Source organism: Trichosurus vulpecula, chromosome 1, assembly GCF_011100635.1.
Source record: "Trichosurus vulpecula isolate mTriVul1 chromosome 1, mTriVul1.pri, whole genome shotgun sequence".
NCBI lineage: Eukaryota > Metazoa > Chordata > Mammalia > Diprotodontia > Phalangeridae > Trichosurus > Trichosurus vulpecula.
Window position 1 is genome coordinate 491,544,377 of NC_050573.1, and position 11,307 is coordinate 491,555,683.

An 11,307-nucleotide genomic window follows, 5' to 3' on the forward strand; every position below is an offset into this window, starting at 1 on the left:
GCTGGCCCAATATGGAGGAGATAGAATCAGTGGTCCATGTAGAAGGCTTGGCCTTGCAAAAGAGAAGGGTCACCTCAGAGACTTCACAGGTACACATAATTTCTCCAGCCCACTTTGAGACTACTCTCCCCAAAACAAGCAAACAAAAACTCTACTTGATTACAATCTGAGGTAGAATTTGGTGGCACTACCTCCCTATGTAAGGAAACAGTTTAATAAGCAAGAAAGGAGCAACATCTCGGACCTAGTTGCAATTTGTACCAGACGAGGAGGAAAAAAGAACTATTAAAGGCTAACTGGCAAGACAAAAGGCAGGAGAAAAACTCAGCAGAAGGGCTACTCTGCCTTTAGACTTGAGTTCTGGGGGAATGTAAATGCCTACTTCCCTTCAAGGCTCAGCTCAGGTGCTGCCTTCCATAAAATGCCTTTCCCATTTCCTCCAGCTGGGGGGCAAATCATCAACTTCCCCCTCTCCAAAAAGTAAAGAGAAAAACTTATTTTTGCTTTATTTTGCATATATTTTGTATTTCTTAAATCTGTGAACATGTTGTATCATTCAAACAAACATACATCCAACAGTATTTTTTCCTTGTTTCATTTTTGTCTTTGTATCTCCAACAATGTCTTGCACGTGACAGATGCTTAATAAATGTATGTTGCATTGAATCAAAGTACTGTTGTGCCATCCCCAAAATCTCTTTCCACATTTCTTCTCCTTTCCAAAATGCTTTTCAGGAAATATTGTCCACACTATCCTATAATTTCGGGTTGTTTTGCTATATATTATACTAATAAATACAATAGAAAGAGTGTTAAATTAGTGTTTTCATCAATCAGTACTTGTTTTTGTGCATCTATTACACCCACAAAATTCACTTTGTAAATTAATTCAAAAATAGTCATGAAGTGCTGACTTAAGGGATTGGGAATCACAGTGAGGCAGTGGATGTTCTTTAATGGAAAGTCAGTGGTAGTTGACCCTCATTTCCTTTTCCTCCAGTTACTGTATTGGAAGGAAAGAGGAGTGCTGTTTCCAAAAGTCATTTCATGATTCCCTGCCCCCTGCCTCCCACAATAGGATAGTCTTGTCAACACTATGGAGACATGACATGACTATAATCAGGAAGGCTGGGCAGTTGATCTGTAGTTCAAGACGGAGATGGCAGCTGATAGTCCTAATGAATTGACCAGCCTCTCTACAGGTGAGGCTACTTGTAGGTAAAAAAGTGACATGTGCCATCCTAGTGAAGAGCTCCCTTGACCTCAGTCATTGAAGAATAGACCAGACATAAAGTCTCTGGGACTCATTCATACCTTTCAGAATGGCTGAATAGAGGTTGATACCTACTTAACATAATCTTCAGGAACCCAAGGCCTGCTCCACACCCCATCTCATAATGATGAGGTATTAGAATACAACTACACTGAATTTCATACGCAAGTAAGGGGAATCATTGATGGTATATGGTTATATGTAAAACAATTACAAGGAGTAGTCACATGTCAAGATCCATAGTTTTCTTTTTTTTAATCATTATTTTTTATTTAACATCTTTAGTTTTCAGCATTGATTTCTACAAGAGTTTGAATTACAAATTTTCTCCCCATTTCTACCCTCCCCCACACTCCAAGATGGCATGTATTCTGATTGCCCCGTTCCCCAGTCAGCCCTCCCTTCTGCCATCTCACACCTCCCCCATCCCCTTTTCCCTTACTTTCTTGTAGGGCAAGATAGAATTCTATGCCCCATATCTGGATATCTTATTTCCTAGTTGTATGCAAAAAAAATTTTTTTAACATCTCCTTTTAAAACTTTGAGTTCCAAATTCTCTCCCCTCTTCCCTCCCCACACAGCCTCCCTAAGAAGGCAAGCAATTCAACATAGGCCACGTGCATATCATTATGCAAAACCCTTCCACAATACTCGTGTTGTGAAAGACTAACTATATTTCCCTCCTTCCTATCCTATCCCCCTTTATTCAATTTTCTCCCTTGACCCTGTCCCTTTTCACAGCTTTCTTAATACAAACAATATCTATTATTACTAGTAAAATAGTTAGCAGTCATCTAGCCCTTTCGTGTCTGCAAAGAGCTTTACAAATATCATCTTAGTTTATCCTCACAACAATCCTGGCATGTAGGTGTTACTATTATCCCCATTTTACAGATGAGGAAGCTGAGGCAGATAGGGACTTAGTGACTTGCCAAGGATCACCTCAATAGAAAGTATCTGAGGCCAAATTTGAAGTCACGTCCACCTGATCCCAGGTCTGGTGCTCAATACTCCAGCTGCTCTTTAATCAAATTGTTTTGAGATAACAGTGTCAACTGCATATTAATTAGGAATTAAAATGAAGATTGCTATAAACCAACAGTTTTATGGAAGAAGCCAAACAAAAAAGTAAGCCTTACTATACTAACAGACTCTATATTATAGACGATCTCCTTGTCATAGATGCCTTCATTGAGGAGAGACAGTTGATTCTGATAATTAGTTCCTTCTCTGTTATTAAATGCTCACTGAAAACCTACAAAACTCTTGTGGTTTTGTGGTCTCCTTGTGTATAAAGCACCACAACCACATAAATTTCTAAGCACCTAAGAGAAAAGAGCAAAATGGTAGAAAAATTGTAGATGACATAACAAAAATGAAAATGAGAACTGGAAAGTGGGAAATTCCTGTGATCAAGAAAAGTGTGTATGGCATCTCTCAATAAATAGCTGACACCCATGGAGGAAAGCCATTCACATCGTAGACCTTGGAAGTATCTACACAGCCAGCTCCTCACAAGTTCACTATGGCCACCAGCAGCATCTTACAGCTAGCCCTTCTCCTGCTCCTCTCTGCTGCTGTCTCTTCTAAAGGCTATGACTCACTTCGCTTCCACCAAAGAAGAACCAATCACAGGAGTGTGAGTCTCCTGAATGAAATGATTGGAAAAATTCCTCCAGCATGTCTACGGGACAGAATGGACTTCAAGATCCCTCGGGAGATGGTACAGCCTAAGCAATGCCAAAAGGAGAATGCGACCATGGTCATCCATGAGATGCTCCAGCATATCTTCTTGCTATTCAGCAGCAAAAATGCCAGCCCTGCTGTGGATAAGACCATCATTGAGACATTCCTCAGTGGAATCTATCAGCAAATGGTTCATCTGGAAATGGCTTTGGAGGAAGAGGCAGACCAGGCCAATAGCACCTGGGGGAGTGAAGAGAACATCTTCAATCTCAACAATTATTATCAAGGCATAGTGAACTATCTGGAAAACAAAGAGTACAGCAGCTGTGCCTGGAAGAGGGTGCAGGAAGAAATCAGAAAGAATTTTGTCTTCCTTTCCAAATGGACAGAATGTCTAAAAAACTGAAGAACCTGGAGTGTACACTTCAGAAACTGGACAGCACATAGAAATGTTACAGGTGTTCCTGACACCAACTGTTGTTGTTTGGCATCCAACATATTTGATTTGAAGTGTAAACCGGACAATTTTGTGGTTTTATTTTCAAATATTTATTTATTTATTTATTGAAGAGATGTATTTAATGCATTTTTTTTTACATTTGGACAATAAATTATTTTCGAACTTTTTCTGTTAGCTTGCTTTTTAAATTTAATTCATTTCTTCATTAAGTTAAAAAATATTGGTTTACCAACTATTGTGCAGTAGGCATAATGCCTCTATATCTTTCTCTACTTCAGAACTTTCTTACCCATTAAGCTTCTCCATTTCCTGGAACTCTTCATTTTATCTTTGGGTTTTCAGAAAAAGAGGAGCTAAGAATTTAGAAAGCAAAGTCAGAGGAAGTTCTTTCTGGATTTTCCCTGTCATATTTAGGTTCAGAGAGCTCTAAAATGCATATCTCTATCTAAAAGATTAGACATGATCCTTACTGTCAAGGAGCTTACATATGGGAGAAATTCTCTCCCTTCTCCAACAACTCCTCCTTCTTCCCCCACCTGGTTTTTACTAGGTGAAAATAGGGTCCAACCCTCACGGACCTCTAATTGTGTGCAAGATGTCATGAAAAGACAGGGTTATTATAGTAAAGGGAATGCTTTAGGTAAGTAGCTCCTTCACTGTCATTCTTCCCTCTGTGTCATGCTGATTACCTTCCATGACATCCTGTTTTAGATTTTGTGGACACATTTTTTCCTCTATCATAGATTTTCAGTATAAAACCTTCTAGTTTTAGATTTTATGCATTTTTCTCTTTCCTCAACAAATTTCAGTTCAAAGAATAGGTTCCTCCACCCCCTCTACACCTTCCCTCTCTAAGACAGGTAAACAAGAAGGGTAGAGTTTGGATAGTTAATAGTGATTGGCTTCCCCCAGCTCTTTGCCCACCCGAGGGAGAGAAGATGTTGTGGCCTGGGGTTTGTGTCTCACCAAGGTCACCCACTGTCACTTCGGCCTGTCTGTTCTGGCTTGCTGTCCCGCTTATGCCTGATCTGCATCAGGAAGCTCTTCCATCTTCACAATGAATCATCAGCAAAGAGACCTGGAATGCCCACACATTAACTGTGCCCTCTTCTGCTCTCCTGTTACCATCATGGACATTTGGGAACTCTGGGTTAAAATGCCTATTCAGTGACATTCACTTACTTTCAGAAGCATGTATTTCCAAGGCAATGCCACAAGAATTATGAGTTGAGGATTATAGATATCATCCTCTTTCTACTTTAATTCAACTCAATTTAGCCAACTCTGCTCTGAATCTGTGAGTTAAGGTTACTTCCCAAAGCCAGATGAATAATTTTTCTTTTTGAAAAAAGAAGAGAAATTAATTTCATCAGGAAAACAAAACAAAACAAAATAATGCATCTAATTCTATTTGTAGCATTCTAGGGTTAGTTATCTAGCCCTCCTGAAAGATGAAAAGCGTTACTTTAATTTTTAACAGAATTGACTCTTTGTAGGAAAGTCCCTAGTTTAGAATGTCTAGCTAAAAGTTTCAGCCATTCACAGTGTTAATGAAAGTTCAATGTGAGGGAACTACATCCTGAGAATTTAAGAAGGAATGAGAGATAATAACTTAGAACTGTCCTTAAAAACTTGAATTTAAATAGTGTCTTACCTTTGGGCATTACAAACAAACAAATAACCTATAAAATCCACTGAAGTGAGCCATTCTTAAGTGACTTCCACCAATGAGATCTTTAGCATTAAAAGATGAATATTGTTGATTCAGGAAATTTTCTCCCTGAAGTTGACTTAGGGTCCTCAGATCTTTGTTGAAGGCCCAAGTACATTTGTCTAGTCTCTCAGCAACACATGACAATTTCAACCAGTAGGTGGCAGCAACATTTCAATCAACTAAGGACTGATTTTTGTAGAACATTGGCCTCACATTGAAGAAGTAACCTCAGGTGGGACTTGACTTTTCCAGCTAGGAACATGTGATCATTTGGAGGGTGGAAAGATTGTTTGAATTTCACCCTACTCTCCTGGTGGTCTTGTTTCCAACAAAAGGACACTATACCCGTGAATATTCCCCCACGCTCATTCTCCCTTCCCACCTCTGCCTTCCTTGGATGCAGAGGGCATTGGCTTATCAGGGTTTACTGATATGACCAAGATACCCTCTGCAGCGATGAAAGCATCCTCAACTGCTTTCTGACCTCACTTCCATTGCTCCTTGGCTACAGCAGACACTCCTCAATGTCTATTGCAATGATCAATGAGGAAGCCCACTGTATTGGGAATCAAGAGGAGCTCTTAGCATCTATTCAACCAAGTGCCCTTGAAGAGTTTTGCCTTTGTTTCCTTGGTTAAATTAGGAGTCCTTGATGACCTCCTTGCCTCAAGGGAAAGCCTAGTTTACATAGGTTTGAGTGACATGTTTGTGACATCAGAAGCTTTTAGACCATGTGGGTTTAAGTCGCATTTTTGTGACGGTTTTAGGTCCCGTGAGTGAGTTGCATGTGTGACTCACCTTTGTTCCTGAACAAGATATATGAACACAGACGTTGGCTTTCTCTTTTGGAGCTCTGAGCCTGAGCAGCATTGGTTGCTGTCTCTAGGCAAGCCGTTGTTACAAGCTCCCCGGCTTTGATGTTGATGCTTCTCTGGTAACTGTATATTGTGATTTTGACAGACAGAAATCTATGTGTTGATTTGTGTTTATTTGCTCTGTTTGTATTTGCTCTAAAGCTCAGGGTGGTGGCTTTTCCCCCTGAGCTGAGTGAATGATATTCGTATGTTGGATTAAAGTAAGATTGGTAACCCCTTAACATTGCTTTCCTTAGTAAAGCAGATCAAAAGAAACTGTGCTGGCAGCTCTTGTTGTTGGGCTTGTGTTGGTTTTTCACTGCCATAGCAGCTGCTAGCCAAATTGTTGCAATACCCACACACGCAATTTTCTTTCTTTCTTTTTTTGTGGGGTGAGAAAGAGTGGACGGGTACGGATGGATTGTGATTACATTATCTCCTCCTTCCTAAAATTCTACAAACACATCCCTCTTCTAAATTTCCTCACCATTCTCAAATTATTTATTTTTAATTTTTTTAGTTAATTTTTATTTTAATCCTTGTCTCCAATGTGTAGCTTTCCCCCATGCCACATGTCACACCAATTGCCAAACCAAATAATTTCTGGCATCACAATATCTCTCACACCATACTTATCCAACTGCTTCTAGTCCAAACTACTGTAATAAACTCTTAATTCATTTGTCTGCCTACAGTCTTGCCCCAATCTAATCCATCCATTTTCCTCAAGCACAGATCTGACCTTGTCACTATACTGATCGATAAATGACAGGGACTCCTTAAAGTTGCCAGGATGAAATATTATTTCATCCTTACTTTATTCTTTTTTTCTGTATTTTTGTCTGTCATAACACTCTATAACCTATATGCATGTATATATGTGTGTATCAGGATAAAGAGATAGATAGATATAAAATTCTCCTCCTTCTTTGGAGAAAGGAAGAATATGAGTATGGAATATCACGTATACAATCAGACTCAGTAAAAACATTGATTGACCTTGGTAAACCTTTTTTCTGTTTCTTATTTATAATAAAATGCTGACAATAACTACCATTTACATGGCACCTACTGTACCAGGCACTGTGCTAAGCATTTTGGACATACAATTTCATTTTCATCCTCACAACAAGCCTAGCAGGAAGATGCTATTATGATGCTCACTTTACAAATGAAGAAACTGAGGTAGACAGAGGTTAAGTGACTTGCTCAAGGTCACGTAGCTTTCAAGAGTCTGACCCCAGGTCTTCCTGACTCCAGAACTAGCATTCTGTCAATTGTACTACCTACATGCCTTTGTTACAAAGGACAGCTCACTAAGGTAAGGGAAGGAAATACTTCTTTTTTCCTCCAGAAATAGATAAATAGATCGATAGATAGACAGATAGATAGATACACACATACACACATATTCAGAAATAAAGAGGATTAAAACATATCAATAAATGTTTTTAAAGAGTTACTTAGTTGTAAAAATGGGTTCCATTTTGAAAGGTAACATAATAAAACTGTAAAGGTTCTGGGTCGGGGCCAGCTCTCTGCATCCTCATCATCTAGAACCTCTTTTACTGTTCCTACATGCTACCCCCAGGCTTGCATAACATCAAAAGATCGTATAATCACTGCTGTGGAGACGTTGCCATCTGGTCCAACACCTGCGTTTTACATGGTCACCTAGGAGCAAAGTGATAGAGGCAGGTTTAACACAGATCCTCCAACTCCAAAGCCAGTCTTCTTTCCACTGAAACACAGGGAGGCTACAGGAAGCACATTAACCATGCTAAAATGGAAGTAGAAAAAGTGATTTCGTCTCTGACCAACGTTTCCCCCTCCAGAAAGAAAATCCTCAAAAGCTCAAGTGATGAAACAGATCAAATGGAAACTGAAAGCGCATTAAATGTGGTGAAAACGGAAGTAGAAGAACCAGTCTCCCCACTGAACAGGTGGAAATTCAGCTTGGCAGAATGAAATGCAATGACATCAGCAACTCAAAAAGCAGATTGAAGCCAAGACAAGTCACAAGCCAAGTTTTCCCAAGGACTGGAAAGTACAAGCAAGGGAGATTCAGTGGATTCTAAATGAAAACAAAAATTGTCAAATCTATCCTCTACTACAATCTAAGCTACCTCAAGATAGGCCTTTAGCAGGTACCTCACAACAACAACAACACCCTGTTTTCCATGTTAGCAAGTCTCAAAGGGAAATCTATGGAGTTGACATTGCCCACTTTTACTCTGCCATATAAACAAAATAAAAATTGAGCCCAACTGTTGTTAAAAGTCATCCTTGATTCATTGAAATATATGTATATGTATATGTATATATATATATACATATATATGTATATATACCTATCTTATTTTTAATCCAATTTGGTTCTGTCTTATATGACAGCCATGAATCACAGAATGTTAGAAGGTTAGAAAGGGAAAGTACCTTAGAATCACTTCAGTTCAAAAGTTCAATTCAAAATCCTAATATTCAATCAGACCATGTTCTTAGGTTTTGATACACACACACACACACACACACACACACACACACACACACACTCACTCACTCACACTCACACACAGAGCTGCCTGTTATGGGGCAGGTACAATGGAAGGAAGGAGACAGAAAATACCATACAGGAGGTCACACCTAAGTTGGACGCCGAACAAGAAAGATGCCAGGAGATGGAAATGTGGAGGAAAGCATTGCAGAGACACATAACTACAATGAAGCAGGAGCTGGCACCATGGGACTAAAGTAGTCAGATTTGGACCAAAAGCAAACTAGAATACTCATCACCTGAGGATTTTTAGGAAAGTCACTTAAATCTCTAGGAACCTTAGGTTTTCATCCATAAAATCAAAATAATATTGGTTTATTGTATGTTCACAGGAGTTTGCGGGAAGCATTTTGAAAACCTGAAATTTCTGCATAAATGGAACTTATTAATATAAATTCAATTATTACAACTCCATAGGCAAAAGTAGATGAGGACCTGAATTTTGGTGGGTACAATGGGGATGAAAAGAATGGGCGGGTGGAAAGAGCTATTTCATAGTTGATGCTGATGAGACTCTGTAACTGCTACCTTTGCACTACAATGTGCTAGGTGCTAGGGAGATACAACACTGCCAGGAGGAATCCCTTTACACACAATACTTAATCCAGCAAATATCTAATGGTGACTTTGGTTGCCTTTTGACAAATAATGCAAATGATGATTTTTCTGTGGTATCTTCTAAAACATGTAGAAATTAGGTAAAAGAAAGCAGAAAGTAAAAGGGAAATTCCATGGTAAGAAGTGAAAACTACACTCAGCACTATTTAAGGGACAGGGCCTTAGAGACCAGAGAAGCCAAGAAGCTGAGACAAAGGCTCACTGATCGCCCAGCTCAGCCAAAGCCAAAGTATCTTCGGTGTCACCATGACCTCCTGGACCTTGTTGCCAGTTGCCCTGATGCTGCTCTGCTCCAGCACCCTCTGTTCCCTGGGCTGTGACCTGACTCAGGGCCTTCTGGAAGACTTCTCACTTCTGCACCAAATGAGCACATTTTCCCTGGGGCCATGTTGGAAGGACAGGACCAACTTCAACTTCCCAAAGGAAATCATGGAAGGCAGCCAACTCCAGAGGGAATATGGCACAGTCATTGTTTATGAGATGCTCCAGCAGATCTTCACCATCTTCAGCCAGAATGCCCCTCCTGCTGCCTGGAATCAGACCCAGCTCATGCAACTGCTCAGTGGACTGGATCAGCAGCTGGAACAGCTAGAGAGGTGTGTTGGGCAGGATGTGGAGTGGGAAGAGCCTTCCTTGGGAAGTGAGAACCCCAGGCTGGCCCTGAAGAGCTACTTCCAAGGGATAAGCCAGTACCTACAAGGTAAAGAATACAGCCACTGTGCCTGGGAAATCGTGAGAGTGGAGATCAGAAAGGTCTTTCTGTTCATGAGCAAGCTCACAAGAAAACTCAGGGACTGAGGATGAAGAAATGGACTCTCAGTAGACTTGAGCTCCTTGACCAATTTCCTCTTTCCTGAAACCTAGCATTCAACAGTTAAAAAAGACTGTCATTTCTGCAACAAATGGAAACCCTCTGAATTTACTGGTTGTTTTTATCATTTTTTTTTGTGAGGCAATAGGCCTTAAGTGATTTGCCCAGGATCATGCGGCTAATAAATGTCAAGTATTTGAGGCTGGATTTGAACTCAGGTCCTCCTGAGTGCAGTGCTGGTGTTTTATCCATTGCACCACTCATTGGATTGTTTTTAAAATAACATAAGCTGTCATTTGTAAAATATAAGGCCTAAGAATACAGAGAAGTTTCACCTCTGCCCAGTAGCTGAACAATTGTAATGTTTTATAATAGATATTGATATTTATTATATTATATTTATTTAATATTTATAATTGATATTTATTTATGCTGGTCATTATTTATTGAGGAAAGTATATATTTGTATGGTATTAACAATATCATTTTATATTAAAAGTAATTTTGTAAAAACCTCTTGCCCCATTATTTTGACTAAATAAAATCTCATTGAAAAGCTAACTAGAAATTCCCAAGGGAATCAATAACAGATTTGGTAAAACATTTCAGTTTGAACAACATTAATTAAGCACTTACTATAGACAAGGCACAGAAGGAGATGCTGGTGGCACAGAAATGACAAAATTAGCCAGTTACTTAACTCAGAAAGCTCATAGTCTGATGCAAGATTTCCTAATCTAGTATGGATAAATTTCAAGAAGTTCTTGAATTTGGATGAGAAAAACATTGTATCTTTATTTTCTCTAACCTCTAATTATAATTTGGCATTCTTCTTTACTGTCAAAAATTTATTCTGAGGCTTCACTGTCCTTTCGTAGGGGGCCGAAAACAAACAAACAAACAAATAATAAAGAATCCCTATTCTAATGGGAGTACAGAACACAGACCCAAATATGTGTGATCCAAGAGGAGATGAAACCAAGGCAAAAAGGTAGTGGGTGAAAAACAAATGGTCCTATAAAATTTTTTGAGGGAGAGATCACCTTTAGCTGAGAGGGAGTATAGAAGAGGAGGCATTGAGATTGAACCTGGAAGGAAAAAATATTCCTGAACTATTTGTGAGATGCTCCAGCAGATTTGTTGGTCAAAAAAAAAATCCCTAAAACCCAAACAAAGCTTTTTGGAATGAATTTTATTAAGTGTTTCAGCAAAGGAGAGAGTCAGAAAAGGTATGACTCCCTGACCTGAAGTTAAGAGTCCTACACATATGTAGGCTGCTTGAGATGTATATCAGCACCTAAGTATAAATATTCAATAAAATTTGGATGAAGCCAAAA

At 39.3% G+C, this 11,307-nt stretch overlaps 2 protein-coding genes across 2 annotated transcripts; both read left to right on the plus strand.

The window, feature by feature from the left end:
• Positions 1-2,774: 2,774 nt before the first annotated feature.
• On the plus strand, positions 2,775-3,365 carry LOC118834733 (interferon beta-like). The gene has a single exon (XM_036742173.1). The coding sequence runs from the start codon at positions 2,799-2,801 to the stop codon at positions 3,363-3,365; it is 567 nt and encodes a 188-aa protein (XP_036598068.1). The 5' UTR covers positions 2,775-2,798.
• Positions 3,366-9,405: 6,040 nt separating this feature from the next.
• LOC118833567 (interferon tau-2-like) lies at positions 9,406-9,957 on the plus strand. The gene has a single exon (XM_036740934.1). The coding sequence runs from the start codon at positions 9,406-9,408 to the stop codon at positions 9,955-9,957; it is 552 nt and encodes a 183-aa protein (XP_036596829.1).
• The last annotated feature ends 1,350 nt before the right edge of the window (positions 9,958-11,307 follow it).